Genomic DNA, 20,198 nt, shown 5'->3' with positions numbered 1-20,198 from the left:
AAGGCTTTTCAGAGGGAACCATCAATGCAGAATTCTGGAAACTATTGATGAAGATAATCTGGACCATATTTTCATTTTGACCTCACTCTTCTTGCTTGTAAGTACAAAGAAACTGCAGTACTTATTCTGCAGGAAATAAAGAAGAGATAACTGCCCCACTGATTTACACCAATATCTAGACAGACATTCTCAGGCATGGAGTGGCTTTTAGGAGGATCAGTGATTACTTTAGAACAAGTGCCTTTCAGTCTCTCAAAGCAGTTTGAGTGGAAATTTGTTTTAAAAAAGCCCGGTACAATAGCATCTAGAGATCTTCAACTCATGGGGGGGAAGCACACCCATTGTGTCAACCCTGAGGAGGGTAGAGTGTGTGCTTTCCTTTGGGACCAGCTCTGTACAACCCTAGTACAACCACCAGGAAGCAGTTCCTACAGAAAGGAGTTTCAAACTTGTCTAGCTACATCAGTGACTAAAAACCCTAGTGTAGGCAAAGCTTCTACTGACTCCAGCCCTAGGGAGTTTAAAAAAAAAAAAGAGAGAGAACTCCTGTCTTTGACCCCAGAACCACTTAAGGCTCAAATCTGCCTGTATTATATACCACAGGCAGGAAAGCCATTACTTAAGTTTCATATTACCTTCATAAAATGGAATTCTCACTAGATATGAACAATTAAAGAAGAAACCGATTTAATTAAATGTTAGTCCATACACAGAGAGAATGCTACGTTTTCCATTAACAAAACAGCCAAATACTCTTGGGAGTAATCTGTTTTACGTTGCCATTTCTAAACAACACTCAGGAATTAGCATTTGTGCAACATATGAGAAATAAAGTAGTGATGGATGACCCTGCAAGCTGCAGAGGTTCCACTCAGTTAACCACTCAAAATACACAGGGAGAAATGTGTGTATGATGTGAGACTCAAATCATTCTCTCCCTAGCCCCCACCACATGCTACGGAGGAATTACAAGCATTTTCCAGTTCCCTGCATACGGTCTTCTATTGAAGATTCACTCAGTAAATGACAATTGATTTTCCTTAGGAACATAAGACCAATGGTTCATCAAGCCCAGTATTCTGTCTTCCAACAGTTGCCAATGCCAGATGCTTCAAAGGGAACGCACAGAACAGGGCAACTGTAGAGTGATCTGTCCTTTGGTCATTCAGTCACAGCGTCTGGTTCTCAGACAACGGGGCTGCCTTCCTGCCCATCCAGGCTAATAGCCGTTGATGGACCTATCCTCCATGAACATAGCCAATTCCTTTTTTGAACCCAGTTCTACTTTTGGCCTTCACAGCATCCCCTGGCAACAAATTCCACAGATTGACTGTGTGTAAGGTGACCGGGTATCTGGTTTTCGATCAAAATGCCCAGTCGAAAAGGGACCTTGGCAGCTCCGGTCAGCACTGCTGACCAGGCAGTTAAAAGTCCGCTTGGCAGTGCTATGGAGCTAAGGCAGACTACTCCCTACCTGTCCTGTCTCTGTGCTGCACCTCGGAAGTGGCCAACAGGTCTGGCTCCTAGGCAGGGGGACCATGGGGCGCCACATGCTGCCCCTGCCCCGAGCACCGGCTCTGCACTCCCACTGGCCGCAGTTCCCCACCAGGACCCCTCTGCCCCACCCCCCAACCTGGAGCCCCCTCCTGCACCCCAAACCCATTCATCCCTGGCCCCATCCCAGAGCCTGGACCCCCAGCCAGAGTCCTCACCCCCTTTTGCACCCCAAATCCCTGTCCCAGCCCAGTGAAAGTGAGTGAGGGTGGGGGAGAGCGAGCCACCGAGGAAGGGGGAATGTAATGAGCGGGAGACATAACCTCGGGGAAGGGGCGTGGCTGGGGTGCTCGGTTTTGTGCAGTTCGAAAGTTGGCAACCCTAGCTGTGTGTTGTGTGAAGAAGTACTTCCTTACGTTTGTTTTAAAGCTGCTGCCTATCAATTTTATTGAGAGCCCCCTGGCTCTTATGTTAGACTCTAGGGCCTCCCCATAAACCAGGCGTTCTCAAACTGGGGGTCGGGACCCCTCAGGGGGTCATGAGGTTATTACACAGGGGGGGTCGCAAGCTGTCAGCCTCCACCCTAAGTCCCGCTTTGCCGCCAGCATTTATAATGGTGTTAAATATATTAAAAAAATAATAATTTATAAGTGGGGGTCGCACTCAGAGGCTTGCTATGTGAAAGGGGTCACCAGTACAAAAGTTTGAGAACCACTGCCATAAACTATTTTGAGGATTCTTATAGGCCCTTAAAAGACTGCTTAAAAGGTCATAGGAAGAGAAATACAGGAACAGAGAATTCTGAGGAATATCTGTTTGCAAGTGGCTGAATAAAGGGACACAGGATGAAAGAGAATGAGAACCTCCAATACAAAAATAACCATTATGGGCAAGAGGCTTAGTTTAACTTTCTCACAGACTCTCTCACAAAAGGTTGTGTAACAGACTTACCTCCATTAGCAACCAAACTTCACATGTACTTTACAAAGTATCTGAATAGATTTCTGCTCTAAAGAGATCAAAATGCCATCCTTCTTCCTGCCATGCACTTTTAAAAAAAAGAAAATATGATTCTGCTTTGGCAATCTGAACTACTGGCCTGATAATGGCAAGGAACCAGCTACGCACATTAAAAGAGATTGCATTGTTACAATGCATTGACTGCCCTGTTTTTCTGGAGTATAAATATACATTTTAATCTCCCAGACACAGTGTGATAAATACAGCACTTCCATAAACACTCAAATGAAATTTTAATAACTTAAAATGTATCTGAATAAAAATTCTCCTGAGCCACCATGATTCAGCTATGAAATTCTTATCTTTAAGTTCCAGGAACCTAATGTGCCCATTACCTAAGGCAAAAATACAAATAAAACACTGCTTGTTTGCCCAGTAGTACATACCTTGATGAGTAGAGACATGCATTATAGTAGTGAGGCCTTTTCCTCTACCTACTTTGCCTGGCATATGGGAAAGCCTATTGTAAATATTCAGAGCCTAAACTGATTCATTAATTGTGATCACCAGAGAAGAGGCACATCTCCTTTTGCCACTTGCCCCTGGGGGTTCTATATCTAGCAGAAATCTTTCAGCTAGCATAGAAAGATCTATTAATTACAGAACTCTTATAAAGATTGCTAGCAGCGTCCAAGACTGTACTTCAGCATAATCCAGAAAACATAAAGCTTATCAAAGACACAGAAATACAGACAAATTCTGCTCTCTTACACTGGTGATTTTGTTCCACTATCAACATCTGAAACCATATTTAAAACAGCCGAGTGTACTGTGGCACATTATAGATTTACAGACGTATTGGAGCATGAGCTTTCACCCACGAAAGCTCATGCGCCAATACATCTGTTAGTCTATAAGGTGCCACAGGACTCTTTGCTGCTTTTACAGATCCAGACTAACACGGCTACCCCTCTGATCTTTAAAACAAAATTCTTATCTATTTTAATTAGACCAGTTTAAGCCCCAATCCTGCAATTTGAGCGGCATGACAGGTTCCCACTGAAGTAATTGAGAATCTGCACAGAGGTCCTGTGTGGAATGGATTGCAGGATCAGGGCCTATGATTATTCATATTGAAATTATTTTCCTAGCTAATATACTTTAGAGCATTTGAAGTTTATGTTTTTGAATTACGTTCAGCTCGGACATTGAAACTGTACTCCCTCAATTCACAGGTTCAATTAAGGCCAGAAAGGATCATCTGTATCCTGTATCAGAGGCCATCAAATTTCATCCATTTCCCTTGCACTGAGCCCAATAACTTGTGTCTGGCTAAAGCATAGCTTTCTGCTTACAGCTCCAACTTAAATACAGCTTTACCTCTGCTAGCAGTTTACAATCAGTTTCGCTTTTTTGATCTTGCACACTAACCTAAGGCAAATATAGCTACTGTGGTTAAATAAAAGAAAAGTTTGCAATATATTTTTATAACAGGTTTTGAAAAAAAGTAAATTTAAACTTGGGGCCCTAACTGCGTAATGTCCTTTAAAGAGCTCTACTTTCAAATGTATAGAGGTGTCTGAGCATCCTGATTTAGACTACGAACGTATTTCTCCTTAATCTGTTGACCAGATGCTAACTAACATCCAGTGGATGAAAATGAACTACAAGATTTGAAAGAAATACCAACTGAACTTTTAAAAATACAGCCTGCACAAATGGGGCTGGCATCCTGCTTTCATTGACTAGCTAGGGTACGTCCAGACTACCCGCCTGATTGGCGGGTAGCAATTGATTTAATGGGGATTGATATTTCACGTCTCGTCTAGACACGATATATCGATCCCCAAACGTGCTCCTGTCGACTCCAGAACTGCACCAAGGCGAGCGGCAGTTACAGAGTCAACAGGGGGAGCCGCGGCCGTCGATCCCGTGCCGTGAGGACGGGAGGTAAGTCGAAATAAGATACATCGACTTCAGCTACGCTATTCCCGTAGCTGAAGTTGCGTATCTTACATCTACACCCCTCACCCCCCGCCCCTAGTGTAGACCAGGCCCTAGTAATCTCTTTCTCTTAGACAGCACTTTTCATCAGTAGACTTCTCAAAACCTTCTTCCTATATATGAAATTTTACTCTATCATTTATTGAAGCCTACACTGATTTCTGTACTAGTGGCATACTTATCAGTCTGGTTGTAAAAATGCTATAAAATTTTATTGCAATACATGTCAATAACATTCATCTACAGTGCTTAATGTCAAAAAGAAGATCAATTACCAGAATATCCCCTATATTTCTTGGTATTTATAAAGCATCTAATAATGATGATATTTAAAGGGGGAAGAAAAAAAAAGAGATTCCCTAACAAAAAGTATGTTAATCATGAACTGCTAAACATCTGCAATTTGGTTATTCAAGGCCATTTGTACTACTGACTTAATTCAGAATATCAAATTTTCAAAAGAGATTACTGCAAGCAGGAGATGTACATAAGAAGTATTCTGGTCAAAGATATTTGTACAGAAGTCATTGACTTGATTGACAAGCCTCAACTATACTAAAACCAATCTTACCCTATCAAAAGGACTGTTCAGAACTCAACAGGGTGGTTTGCAAAAGGGTTATAATCAATGATTTAGAGTGAATATAAAACACAAGACACCTGAGAATCTGAGTTTCTAAAGCTCATGTCACATCAGAAGTGTCAGCTGTGTTAAACATTCAGATTCCTGGATGTGCTGCTCTTAAGTCTTGTTGCCTGAATATGGCTTTGAGTACTAGCCCATCCCTTATGGGAGAGTCAGAGAATATTTTCGATATCAGGAGTACATTTGCAGGATTTATTTGCTTAAAATAGGTTTTAATTAATCTTGCAGGACTAAACTAGGCACCCACATGGTCATATTTAAGTTTCATCCTCTCACAACCTACACTCTTTTACCACCTAACTTTGGACATGAGGGAAACGAGAAAAGGTTTCTTTGAGGCAAGGACCTGGGGTGAAATCCTGGCTCCACTGATGTCAATGGGAGCTTTGCCATTGAGTCTGATGGTGTCAAGATTTCACCCTTGTTGTATCTGTGCTGTAAAGTACTTAGCATGCTTTAGGGTATTGTGAAATAAATGTTAAAAAAAAAGTCAGTCTTATTTCTAGATATATGTTAAGAAATACTTTGAAGAACAAATATGTGATAGACCATTATGATATCTAAAGCTAGTGCCAACACTACTTTCCAGTCAAATCCAACCCCCGAATTTCATGACTCTTACCCCTGTTCAGAAGGGGGGGGGGGGGGAGAGAAACCCTAGTAACTTAAAAACTGTGTACAATTATTATTTTCATGTCCTAAGCAGTCTGACATACTGGTAGCCGTGGACTGAGATTTTACAGCCAAAACAACTTTAAAACCATGGTTTGTTCCCAATGAACAAATCAGTCAAATCTTGATATGAGTTTTATACACACTATGCCAAGTACAGCTTTCAACTATTTAGAAACTAATAAACAGAACAATTTCTAGTATCATGTGCAGATTTCGGAGACTTTGGTGAGATACCTAGAGAAATTAATGCAATAGAAGAGTAGCATCTTTATTGTACTGTAGTATAATTTACAAATTCAGAATAAGCATGACAACCTATCAAGCCAAAACTCACGTGTGCATACATGTACATAGATAGTACTGACAGACGCACAGATGGATGGTGACCTGTAATGCTCTAAATCACCAGTGCTTCCTCAGGCCACATTAATATAGGTCTTGCTAATCCACACTCATGACACGCAATGGTTTTTCCACATGCTGGCCTAAAACAAGCTGTGGGAAACAGGATTCAATACCCATGGGCTCAAGTGTAGGAACATGTGCAGTGGATTATCGCATAGCCTACTACAGCTGGTGGAAATCACTAAGTGTAACAGAGCGTAAAGACTGAATGGAATGATAACATAGCACAGTGTAATATTGTTTTCCATTTTAGTACAGTGCTGACATGGGTTAATTTCTCATCACATACCTATTGAGAAATCCTGACAAAGATGTGAAGTAAGTATTGTGAAATGACTAGAGTTGTAAAAACCCCACGGATTTCTGTTCATGAAAACCTTTGCTTTTGTTTCAGTTTACACCCCCAGGTTTCAGTTTGATGTTTTTGAATAACCTGAGTGGGAGGTGCAGACACATAAGTCAGGGCAGTATTTACCATGTAATGTCTTAGATATATTTCAGAATACAAGAGAGAAAGTATGAATGAATAACCAGGGCTGTAGTCAGGTTAAACAAAAAAAAGTTAATAAAGAAATACTTGTGATCACATAAGCTTCCAGCACACACCAAACACGCTGAAATTCTCAATGAGAAAGAAGAGTAAGCCCTGACTAGTGAGCCAAACCAAGAGAACTTGCATTTAAACTAACTGGGAACACATCCCTTCATCTGAATCTGAACAGGCCCACACTATCAGACATTGCTTAGGTGCAGAATTTCTCTAATGCGGCCACCAGGGGCCTTTCGTGTGGCCATGACAGCCTCCTGGGCAAGTATTGGCCTCTTCCTCTCTCTCCTTGTTGCTCCTGGATGCACTTCCCTGAACTGCCTCTGGAGACAGGTGGGGCACAACACTGCAGAAGCAAGGTGAGTTCTTGACCAACCTTGGGGAGAGGATGGGCTTCAGCCCTGGGATGGTTAGGCAGCAGGCTCCAGCAGCGGGACTTCAGGAGCCAGGCTGCAGGACTTCGGGTGCCCTCTAGCCCCTGGCTCTGGCCACTAGTCCCTAGCTCTGGTCCCAGGCTCCCACCGACATATGGTGGGAGCCAACCCTGAGTGTTGACCCCTGGTCCTGGCCACATGGCAGCGGCTTCCAGCCTCTGGCTTCAGCTGCACAGCCCCCAGCTCTGACCATGCAGCAGCAGACACTGACCCCTGGCTCTGGCCATGCAGACCCCAACCCCCCAATCATACTGGCCCTCCACTGCCTTTCCCAGCCCCACAACCATCCCTCCATCGCCCCTGGCCCAAGCTGCCTCCCCCTCCAGGGCTTAATTTGTCTTGGTGCTTGCTGAGAAAAAGTGATGAACAAACATGCAAGTATCATTTTTCACCTGGGAAGATGTGATAAATAATACTTGTTGTGAAAAGTAATATTTGTATGTTCTTTAATACCACTTTTCACAGCACACTTAATAGCTAGCTGGAATGCTGTGATAAGTGATATTACAAGTAGGGTCTGATACTTCTAGTATCAATTATCACAGCCTTCCAGCTAGCTACTAAGTGTGCCGTGAAAAGTGGTATTAAAGAACATACAAATATTACTTTTCACAACATTATTTTTATTACTGAGTCCACAAATAAAAACATACATAAATAAATTACAATGATTTGAATGTGTACATGTCCATAATTAACTTTAGGAAAAAGAAATAAATACGTATTTTAGGAAAAAGTGTCAGTTTGAGTCACTCTGAGGCTACCAAAAACTTTGCTTAGGGCATGGGAAACATTACAAGCTCCATCTACTTACAGCAAGTATATCATACTTTACCTCTGGAATCAAATATAACAGGCTGGCAGTTTTTGTTGGAATTCCAGTTACACTTGAGCACCTGGCCTCCTTCTACAATGTCAGGTTGTGTAGTGTTCGCTTTTGGAGCGCCCACCAGAAGAAATATCCTGAAGTAAAAAAGAAAACACAAAGTTCAAGAGCACAGTCACTAATTAATAATAATAATAATGCTTAGCTCTTATGTAGTGCTTTAAACAGTTATGTAACCATGGTTCTAAGACACAAACTTAGAATTTGGATCCAAACTACTTCAAGATTCAGAGATGTTCGGATTAGGGGGTTTGTTTTGGATCCTGTGTTAATGCAGGTTAAAACAAAATTTTGACTAAAAACCAGACAGCTGAGAAAGTGTAAATAGAGATTCATGTTTAAAACATTTCCTGACTGATTCAGATTTCAAACAGACATTTAGCTGGACAGCCTTTCCTTCCCTCCTTTCGTTATTCAATCTTGTGTGTGTGACAGAAAAGGATGTAGTGTACCCTGGTTAAAAAAAAACAAACAAAAAATAGTCTGGCATCACTTCTAGTTCATTTCATACCTAAAAGCAATTCACGGCAGATAGTCAAAGGCCAACCTTGATAAAAATCTGGGATTTTTCATTTAAAAAAAATTCTAACTGGTAAGTTAGCCTAGCAATAGCAATTTTTTTTTAATTAGTCCCTCCAAGAACCCCAGCTGACGTCAACCACACATTTGCACGTTTGGCATATGACTGAGTCTTTATTGAAACCCATCAAAAACTAACCCTTTTCTCTCTCACACCTATTATAATTTTTAAAATCTTCATGTGTATTTAGATGTGCATTCTGCCCAGTGGCTGTTGTGACATAAGGCTGTGAGAACTTGCAGATTGCAAAAGTCTACTTCTGTATATTCAGATTTGGTTTCTCTTTCTTTTTCTCACTCCCATTCAACTCAAGATTATTACATCTTTCAGAAACTCCGACAATTCCATGAACCATGCTTGACTAATCAGCACTTTCTTTAGGGTCTGAATCTGAAAAACAGTGTGGATATAAAATAAGAGGCAGCAATTACTAAGCAGTCTATTGTATTATTTCTATTTTATAATGAATACTATGACACTATTCCTCCCTTTAAAGCCACGGATGGCCATTTTCCTCGAATACATTTTCAAATACAGACAGTGGGTAAAAGTGTTACTACCAATGCAGAGAGGAATGCTTAATAAAACAGTGTCATAGAATCACAGAACCATAGGGTTAGAAAAGACCTCAAGGGACATCTAGTCTAAACCCCTGCAAGATGGATGGTTTAGACACAACAAATCGGTTATCTAGCCTCCTTTTGAAAACCTGCAGTGAAGGAGCTTCCATGACCTCCCTAGGCAGTCTGTTCCATTGTCCTACTGTCCTTACAGTTAGGAAGTCCCCCCCCGGCCCCCGAGATTTAATCTAAATCTGCTATGCTGTAGTCTGAAACCATTGTCTCTTGCCACAGATGGCAGCACAAGAGAGAACAACTTTTCTCCATTTTTTTATTGCAGCCTTTCAAATGTTTGAAGACCACTATTATGTCCCCCCTTAATTGCCTCATTTCAAAACTAAACATACCCAGTTCCTTCAGCCTTTCCTCATATGGCTTGCATTCCATCCCTTTGATCATCTGTGTCGCTCATCTCTGGATCCTTTCCAGTTTCTCTACATCCTTTCTAAATACTGGTGACCAAAATTGGACCCAGTACTCCAGCTGAGACCTAACCAGCGCTAAGTAGAATGACTTGCATGCTATGTCTCTGTTAATGCAACCTAAAACTGCATTTGCTTTTTTTTTTGCAACTGCATCGCGCTACTGACTCATCTTGAAGTTGTGATCCACCACAACTCCCAGATCCTTTTCAGCAGTGCTGCTGCCCAGCCAGTTAACTCTCATTCTGTATTTGTGCATTTGTTTTTATTTCCCTAAGTGTCATCATCATCATCATCATGTTCCTATTACACCTCTGATGTTTAGCGCAGTGATGAAGCTCCTCCACTCCTGTCTGTTTCTGGCAAGTCTTTCAATGGTTCCCCAGCTGTGCCCCAGGTTTTTCAGCTTGGCTTCCACAGCTCTTCGCCATGTTGTTTTCAAGCGGCCTCATTTCCACTTGCCTTCAGGTGTCCATCTTATTGCTATTCTGGTGATGGAATCAGTTTCCATCTGAAGCACATGACCAATCCATCTCCAACGCCTCCTGGCAGCGATGGTGCTCAGATCCTCTTGGCTTCATTGTGTCAATAGATCTTCGTTTGAGATTATTCTGGGCCAAAAAGATAGGGAGGATTTTTCTAAGGCAGTTGTATGGAATGAAGACAGTTTGGACATGTCATACTTTCTCATTCCCCAGCATTCTGCACTATAAAGTAGTACTGAAAGTACGCCGCTCTGATAAATCTTGAGTTTGGTTTCGGTGTTGTATTTTGATGATTTCCAGACTGTATTTAAGATTCTGAAGGTGTTTCTGGCTTTACTGATTTTGTTCCAGATGTCCTGGCTCATTCCACCTTCTTGGCTGGTGGTGTTGCCCAAGTATGTGAATGTTTCTATCCGTATGTGAATAATCCTCTATCCGTACTGGTGATGGTGAGGCAATATTAAAGGTCATGATATCTGTCTTATTTCAGTTCATTTTCAAACCAATTTGCTGGCTGAATGCGATGAGTCGAGTTGTTTTTTCTTGTATATGTTATTAGGTATGTGATAGTAGAGTGACGTCATCTGTGAAGTCCAGGTCTTCAAGGGATGAGAAGGGTGTCCATTTAAAGCCTCTTCTGTTGTACGCCACATTACCCAGTCAATGACAATGTTGAAGAGGATTGCAGACATGACATACCCCTGACATACTCCTGGTTTTGACTTCAAAATTGAGCTCACTGTGATTAACACTGGATGTAAAGCTGTCCTCTGGTGTCCATCCCTAAGTGTAACACCTTACATTCGCCTTTGTTGAATTTCATTTTGTTATCTATAGCCTAGTTCTCCAATTTATCAAAACCTCTTTGAATTTTAGCTCTATCTTCTAAAATGTTTGCAAACCCCCAAGCTTTGTGTCATTTGCAAATTTGATCAGTATACTCTCTAGTCCTACACTCAGGTCATTAATAAAGACGTTAAATAACACCAGACCTAGAACAGATCCCTGTGGAAACCCACCTGAGACCTCCCTCCAATCTGACATCATTCCATTGATAGTTACTCACGTGGGACTGTGTCAAAAGCCTTGCTAAAGTCCAAGTATAGGTCCACAGCATTCTCCCTACCCACCAAACCATTTACTCTGTAAAGGAAGGAAATCAAGCTGGTTTGGCATGATGTGTTCTTAGTAAACCCATGCTGGCTGCTAGTGATCACCTCTTCATCCTCCAGGTCTTTCCAAATTGTATGTTTTATACATTGCTCTAGTACAGGGGTCGGCAACCGGTGGCTCGCGGCTCGCCAGGGTAAGCACCCTGGCAGGCCGGCCTGGTTTGTTTATCTGCCGCGTCGGCAAGTTCGGCCGGCCGCGGTTCGCAGTCCCAGGCCAATGCGGGAGGCAGGAAGCGGCGCGAGCCGAGGGATATTCTGGCCGCGGCTTCCTGCCTCCCGCATTGGCCTGGGACCGCGAACCGCGGCCAGTGGGAGCCGCGATCGGCCGAACTTGCCGACGCGGCAGATAAACAAACCGGGCCGGCCTGCCAGGGTGCTTACCCTGGCGAGCCGCGAGCCACCGGTTGCCGACCCCTGCTCTAGTAGCTTACCAGGTATCAAGGTCATGCTGACTGGTCTATACTTCCCTGGCTTCTCCTTTTTAAAGACGGGCACTAGGTTAGCCCTTCTCCAGTCTTCCAGAATCTCTTCTGTCATCTATGAGTTTGCAAATATTATTGCCAGTGACACTGAGATTTCTTCACCTAATGCCTTCAGCACCCAAGGATGAGTATCATCAGGCCCCGCTGACTTGAATTCATTCAAATTAGCCAGAACGTATCTGATGTGTTCTTCATTTATCCTGATCTGCATTCCTTCCCCTTTACTGTCTATGGTAACTTCACTAGTAATCCGGTCACATATTATTTTTGTGAGAAGACTGAAGGAAAGTAGTGTATCAGAGGGGTAGCCGTGTTAGTCTGGATCTGTAAAAGCAGCAAAGAGTCCTGTGGCACGTTATAGACTAACAGACGTATTGGAGCATGAGCTTTCATGGGTGAATACCCACTTCGTCGGATGAAGGAAAGTAGGCATTGAGCAGCTCTGCCTTCCTATCATTTATGTCAAATTTGTATTTATTTGTCAGAGCCAGAGACTCCAGCCAGTAGGGGCAGAAGCAGCCAAAGCAGGGTCTGCTGCACTGGTGGGAGGAGGTAAAATGAGGCAAACTGGGCCAACCCCTCCTTCCACGCCCCCTGGACATAGAACTGTGCAGGGGAGACCACCCAAACACAACAAGGACCCTAGGACCCCGGAAACGTCACCTCCCTCCTTATCTGCTCATGTGAGCTCCATATTCAGAGAACCTTTAACAGTTCTGAGTGGACTTTTTCTGCCCTATGATGATTGGCTGTTTTCTTCAGCCCTCCCCTGCCCTCACACAGTATCTCTACAATGGATAAAAGACCTGCGGTATAGCCATGGCTAGCCTAGGTCAGCTGACTTGGGCTTGTGGGGCTCAGGCTGAAGGGCTAAAAATCACTGTGTAGATATTTGGGCTTGGGCTGGAGCCCTTCATCCTTGCTGGTCCCTGCTCTGTACCCTTCATCCCTCTTCTCTTCCCTTTCTGTTTACCTCATCCCCTCCTAACTAAAGCAAAAAAAAATAAAAATAAAAAAGTTGTGGAACCAACATGCTCTTTGCTGTCATCACATTGTTTGCTCTGCTTATGTGTTCTACCCCTTCCCTCACCCTGTGTCTGTCTGGTCTATTTAGATTGTAAGCTCTTCAGGACAGAGACTGTCTACTGCACTGCGTTTGTACAGAGCTTAGCACAATGGGACCCCTTGTTGGTTGACCCTTACGTACAACCAAAATGAACGTGTTAAAGAAGAAAAGAATGCTTCTAGCAAAAGGAAGAGAAAGGACAGCACTCCCAGTGTATCTCCCCTATAGAAACTCATAAGAACATACTATGTTATAGGATTCCCCTGTCTATGCTAGGAATATTTTCAGTTAGATTTTAAAACCAGTTAGAGCCATAGCAGAGACCTGGTTTTAGACAGCTTTAGATAGCATGGCTTGTTTAAACAGAGTCAGTCCTGAAACTGATTCAGATAACCATAGTGTAAGGCTCGCAAATTAGTTAGCTGAACCAACTTCAACACTGGTTAGAAAATATCCCCGGTGTAGAAACACCCAGGTTTCTTAATCTTCCCTACATTTCAGTTGCTGTTTTCTAAACTTTCACTTAAGCAATTCTTAGTGCACTTACCAAAGTGAAGCAAGGCTACACCAGATTTTTGCTGGGGTAAATCAGTATAGTAAAGGGAGCTACGTAATTTATACTAGCTGAGGATCTGGCCCAATGTTTTGAAATCAGTCAGATTATTTCTGACCAGCTAGTCATATTACAAGTGAATCCCAAAAATTTAAGACCTGATCCAAACCCCAGTGAAGTCAATGAGATTATGTTTTTAACATTGCTGGTTTTTGTGCAGGGATGGTACAACTGGTGGTGGCAGTCAGAAACAAAAAGGTACTTGATGTAGTCAAGACAAAGGAGTCCTTGTTTCAATGCAACGTGCAGTGCACCATGAGTAGGTATCCCAGTGTGCAACTCATTATTGTCCAGCAGTGCACTGTCTCTTTTGGAAGGTTTTGGCAATGCATGGTGGGGTCAAAACGAGTCATGACCCCAGGGTCAAGATCCCATCATGCAACTGTCTCCAACCCATGATGTCATCTCTATTCCATAACTTTTGTTCCTATTTTGAAAATCCCATGAACCTGCATGGGACTTGTCACTGTCTGTCATGGCTGACAGAAACATGGAGCATCTCAAATCTGAATTACTGTCATGAGCATTACAATCACAGGACACATAATACTCTTGTATTTGCAGAGCCTCAAGAAGAGACATGGAGAACGTGATGATTTTCTGGAGAAAAGACTGCAGTGGGACATAGCGAGAACCAATTCAAGATTGGTGGTGATGTGCACAGAGCAGCTGCAAAATGGTGGAGTGCCAGTTCTAAGCCTGAGAAACAAGCACTGGCTGGTGGGATGGCATTGTTATGTAGGCTTGGGATGATGAGGAGTGGCTGCAGAACTTTTGGATGCGCAAGGCCACATTCCTGGATCTGTGTGCTGATCTCCCCCAGCTCTCCAGTGCAGGGACACCAGAATGAGAGCTGCACTGACAGTGGAAAATCAAGTGGCATTCACACTGTGGACACTTGCAATGCCAGGTTGCTACTGGTCAATGAGAAATCATTTTGGAGTGGGAAAATCCACTGTGGAGAGCCACTGTCATATAAGTGTACAGGGCCATTAATCATCTCCCAGTACACAGGGCTCTGACTCTTGGACCCTGCATGGTGCCAATAGATGGATTTGCAGCAATCGGGTTCTCAAACTATGGGGGCAAGAGAGGGCACACATATCCCTACTCTGTCACCAGACTGCCTTGCCACAGAGTACATCAACAAAAAGGGCTACTTTTATGCAAGAACTGTAGATCACTGGGAATGCTTCACTGACATCAATGTGGTCTGGTCAGGGAAGGTGCATGATGCTCACATCTCTAAGAACAGAGGGCTGTTCTGAAAGCTACAAGCAAGGACTTTCTTTCCCAACAGGCAGACTGTTATTGGCAACGTTGCAATGCCAACAGTGACCCAGCCTTCCCCTGCCTTACAAAGCCATCCACTGACCAACCACCTTGACAGATTCCACTACCAGCATAGTATCTGTAAAGCAAAAGGGGAAGAGTTGCTGCCAGGATGTAGGGCAGAGATAGAGCAGCTGTCTGCTGAGTCTGAACAGCCAGACACAGGGGCTATCAGAAGAGGTTAGCATGGAGATATAGGAGCTATATCAGGGAAGCTCTGGAAGAGCACTTTAACAGCGAGCCACAGTAAGACACTGTGGTGTTCTGTGTTCCACATGGCTCCGCAGTTTGGTCTGTTAGGAACTGTGTGATGTTTGATGCACATCTATGATCATAAAACAGGCAGTGTACCTACGAATTTTGTGGTGCTTGCTGTACATTTATGATTGACAAAGTCACAATGATCCTATGAGTTGTGTCAGAGATTACAATAAAAACTTAAGTGGGTGCTCTCATTGCTGCCAGGCACTTTGCAGCATATGTTCAGAATTAATGAAGATGAATTATTTTCCAAACAATAAACTTTTATTGAGTAACAAAAATGCTGCAAAAATTATGTGCAAGTTAAAAATAAACACATTAAAGACTTAATACGTTTATGAAGCAAAGCTTAAAGAAGCTATATCAAGTGAAGAGTAGGTGACAAAAAAAAAAACCCCAAAAAAATTCTACACAGCAGCAACAAAAAAGGCTCAGGGGTCAATGATCCATGTCACAAGTTTGGCAGAAATCATACACAGTAAAAGCTGTGTTATCTGGCACTTTACCAACTGAAAAGCTCTATAAACCGGCATTTCTGATCTTCACTGAAAGTCCAGTTTATAGTCTGGTTGGCGTGGGGCCGGCTGGCTCCCTACCTGGCTCAGTGTGGCTCCCTGGAAGTGGTGACATGTTCCTGCTACTCCTAGGTGGAGGGACAGCCACAGGGGCTCCGTACTGCTGCTCCCCACCCTGCCGCAAGTGCTGGCTCTGCACTCCTATGGGCAGCGACCGCACGTAGAGCCGCCCAGCCGTGCCTCCGCCTAGGAGCAGCCAAGGACATGTTGCCACTTGCAGGGAGCCGCCTGAGATGAGTGCTGCCAGGATCTGGCACATCGCACCCCCTCTCGTGCCCCCAACCTTCTGTCCCCTCCCGCACCGAAACTCTCTTCCAGAGCCCACGCCCCCCACCCCTTCCTATGCCCCAACCCCCAGCCCTGAGCCCCCTCCTGCACCCAAACTCCCTCCTTCTTAGTCAACTGGAATTTTTGACTTACCGGCACTCCCCATTCCCCCAACATGCCAGATAACAAAGCTTTTACTGTAACGTGATCCAACATTGATTTCACGAAATGCGTTTTCCTAATCATAATGAAAAACAGTTTTCTTGAATTTCTGCACAATGGTCCACTGAAGATATCATGTAGTTTGTTCTTCACTGCCTATTTTCTCTCTTGCACAGTGGTTGGACCAAATGGGCAAGCTATGTTTTTACATACACTGTCAAGCTTCTGCATAACACAAAGGAAGAATCATGGATCTGATCCTGAACCACTGAAGTCAATGAAAGCTTTGCTATTTAACCACAAGCATGCAGTGGGGATAAAGCGAAGGCTAATTATGCAGTGCGTGACACAGGAAAATTTAGTACAAGGGACAAGCTTCAAGATTTGTAATCAGCTTTTTGGAGGGGACTAAGGTTTATAACTCGTGCTTCATTCCATTCTTGACGTTAAATTTTCTGGACGTTAAACTTCGCAGCTCCCATTGGTCAGGACCAGCGCTATGGGCTGAGGTAATGCGCAGAGCTTCCTAGTCAGTCCTCTGCCTAGCAGCTGAGCAAAGGGGTGTCACCACTTCCGGGGGAGCCCCCCAGGTAAGCGCTGCCCAGAGCCCACCTCACCCCGTCCTCTGCCCTCTCCCACACCCAAACTCTGCTGCTACTGGGAGGGGGAGGCACAAAGCCCGGTAGGGAGCCTGGCAGCCCGCCAACCCGTCGCCCCCAACACCAGCGGGGGCCCGGGCCACATGCCACCACCCGCGCGCCCCCAGCACCAGCAAGGGTACTGGGCCATGCACTGCCGCCCACCAGCACCAGCAGGGGTCCTGGGCCGTGCGCCACCACCTGCGCCCCCCCAGCACCAGTGGGGGTCCCCGGCCACCCCCAAACCCTCCAGCACCAGTGAGTGTCCCGGGCCGCCCCCCGCTAAGCAGCCGAGCTCCCTCCCTCAGCACCCTCAGGGGCCCCAGGCAGCCCCCCACCAAGTTTTATTCACTGGTATTTTTAGTAAAAGTCATGAACAGGTCACAGGCTGTGAATTTTTGTTTACTGCCCATGACCTATCTGTGACTTTTACTAAAAATACTTGACACAAAATATAGCCTTAATTATGATCACTGCTTTGTATGTATGCAGTCTGGTGCAACTATCATGAAGTTGATATTTCAGAATGTGTCTCTCTTTCACAGCAAATATATACATTTATGAAATATGCAATACAGCTAATGATTTTGCAAACACTTGAACAGGTCCATTGTATAAAATGTAGGGTAGCACATAAAACCTTGATCCTGCAGAGTTATACATGTTCTTAACTTTAAGAGCATTAATAGTGAATAATTTCATTGAACGGGATGTGCTTAAAGTTAAATAGATGGTAAATCTGCATCTGTAAATGTGAGGCTTAATTTTGTAGGGTAAGCACACAAGATACATATTTTGACTGCATAACAATATAAAAACCACCAAGGAAAAGAATTCCCATACAAGATAGTCATGTGTCTCATTTGGCTGGTCATTTGGAAAATGCTTTCACCCTTAGAGTATTGGCAAACAAACACTATAGTAAACCAGGATCTTTTCCAATAAAGCATTAAGAGGTCACTCTGACTCCCATTAAAATCAATGGGAAAATCCCCCATAATTGACTTCAGTGGGAGTTGGCTCAGAATACAATAGGAAAGTCTAATTTGTTTACATATTTACTATTCTTACTCAAGATATACAACTAAAGATAATAGTATAAAACTTGCAGAATGAAGACAGCACAAAAGAGTGTTGCAACATTTACAAGTTAAGGCAGGGTGACTTCTACTTAACTGGAGCAACAAAGAATGCAAACAAGGCTGATACTTTACAAAAAGGTGTTACTCAATATTTATATGTTTATAAACAAATTCTAGCTGCTAAAATCAAGAGATGAGTAGAAAAATCACCCCGTATGTCAAATATATGCTAATCTTCTATCTCTAAAGTTGATTTTTGAAGGGTGGGGAGGGCACAAAAAGGGAGAACTATAATGTGTATCCCACCTAAGAAAGATAAATTGTAGTATTATAATTAATCTAAGAGTTGATAGAAGAAGAACTATGGAACACTTTTGTGAATCACAAACTACGTCATTCTGAATCCTTATTTTAAGGTGCCAATTAAAATCGGACTGCAACTTCTTCAAATCTCACACCTTCAAGAAGTGCACATGATCAATAACAATCTCTAGAGCACTTTTGATCCTTTAGAACCCTCAGATACTTCACAAAATTCAGAGATATACCATTGAAATACCTCCACTTTTGCAAAGGACTATAGCAATGAAGTCAAACAGCTTCATACACAATATTGGAGTGGGAAACAGATATGTTGATTCAGTTCATAAAGTCATTAGAAAAAAAATCCTATATTTCTGTTAACTGCCAGGGGAGCTACTTGGGCAGATTTTTAAAACAGGATACTCAGTGTTTTGTATGCAACAATGCAAATACAAACCCATGCCCAGATTTGCATACATAATATTTACCATTATGACAGTCTTGCAATACTGTTAAGAAAATTTTCCAGTCCAAGCACAAAGTCTATGCCCCTGCCCTTAACTATGATGAGTAAGAAAAACTATATATTTTGCACACCAGTTTTAAAACAAAAGGGACCTATCCTATGTTTGCAAGGAGTAGAATTTTGTATATCCAGGTTGTACACACAATCATGGTAACTGTGTACGCATATGCAGACACACATAAAAGGATCTGGTTTAAAAAATGGCCCTTAGTGCCCAGGCAGTACAATTTTTAAGGTCTCATTCAAAAGCCAAGTCTATAGATTGAACTGCACAAGATTCAGTTTGGGCCTAAGGAAACAAAAGGACTTCCACTGATTTCAAGTGGGCTCTAGATCAGTATACCCTGGAAGAATGAAGGGATGATCCCCTCCACCTGAGATTTAAACCTATTGTTTCAGGGCATCTATATATTTAAATCCTTAATGTTAGGCCATTTAGCCACTCCCCTCAAAGCAAACAGGCCTGCACTAATGCCTGCCACCGGTTTTCTTCTGAAAGGCTTAATACAGAGAACTTGGTTGATTTTCTCCCAAATAAAAAATATGCTACAGTAGCCATTTAAATGCCTAGGTAGCCTCCTTTTAGCTTAGTCTTTATTATTATTCTGTGAACTTCTGAATTACTTTTCTGGCTGACAAAGTTCTTTGACACATTTGGCCACAGGTGATCAGAGTTTCAAAAGCAGAGTTTCTTTCAGCCACCCCGTTGTGTGACTTCCACAGCCACTCACACAACGCCCTCACTCTTTCATAGAAAGCGACCCTCAACATTGTACGCTTGGGATGCATCTGGTCAATCTCAAAACCGCAGCGCAAGCAGGGGGTGGGTGGGAGAGCGGAGAGTGCCAGAAAAGCAATCAAGTGTCTAGAGACCCGAGCTACAGTAGAACAGGATGTTCGCCCGCTTCGGGGCACAGGGCAAGAGGACGGGATGGGAGGCTTTGTTCATTTCACAATTCTCCCGGCCCTTTACGGCTCCACCAAAGGTGACCAGATCATGTCCTGATTCGATAGTCACCGTCCCGATAGTCGGGGCTTTGTCTTATATAGGCGCCTATTAACTCCCTACCCCCGGCCTGATTTTTCACACTTGCTCTCACGCTGCCACCAGGGGCCACAGCCCCTCTGGGGACTCACACGGCCCTGGAGCCGCCAAGGGGGACCCAGGTTACAACACCCCCGCCCCACCCCCGGACCCCCGCCCGCCGGGCTGGCAGCTACGTACGAGGAGGAGTCTGGCGCGAAGAAATCCACAGCGAAGCCGAAGTAACTCCCCTCCGAGCCCGAGTAAACAGCCGGGCCGTCCGCGTCCAGATTGAAGGCGCCGCCGAGCGCCAGCCAGCGGCCCAGGAGCAGCAGCAGCAGCAGGCGGAGGCGAGCCATGGCCGGTGCCCAGGCGCCTGGCAATGCCCAGCGGGTGCCCCAGCAGCCCGAAGCGGAGGGACGCCTGGCAGTGCCCGCTGCCGGCAGGGACCAGCTGCCCGGGGCGGGGCGAGGCGCGGGGCGGCGCGGGGCTTCCCGGCCGGGCGGGTCGCTTCCTTTTCGGTCGTGTTCCCGGAGC

At 44.0% G+C, this 20,198-nt stretch overlaps 1 protein-coding gene across 1 annotated transcript in view; it reads right to left on the bottom strand.

Annotated features, from left to right (window-relative positions):
• Window positions 1–20,198, bottom strand: part of ITGAV (integrin subunit alpha V) — a 78,083-nt gene extending 57,885 nt beyond the window's left edge. The window contains exons 1-2 of the mRNA XM_045032712.1: window positions 19,863–20,198; window positions 8,001–8,128 (exon numbers count right to left, since the gene is read on the bottom strand). Of these exons, the coding sequence (XP_044888647.1) occupies window positions 8,001–8,128; window positions 19,863–20,020 (286 nt within the window). The 5' untranslated portion in view covers window positions 20,021–20,198. The remainder of the gene's footprint in view (window positions 1–8,000; window positions 8,129–19,862) is intronic.

Source organism: Mauremys mutica, chromosome 10 (assembly GCF_020497125.1).
Source record: "Mauremys mutica isolate MM-2020 ecotype Southern chromosome 10, ASM2049712v1, whole genome shotgun sequence".
In the NCBI taxonomy this organism is placed as follows: domain Eukaryota; kingdom Metazoa; phylum Chordata; order Testudines; family Geoemydidae; genus Mauremys; species Mauremys mutica.
The sequence above is the reverse complement of the archived record's forward strand: the minus strand, read 5'-3'. Positions and strand labels throughout refer to the sequence as shown.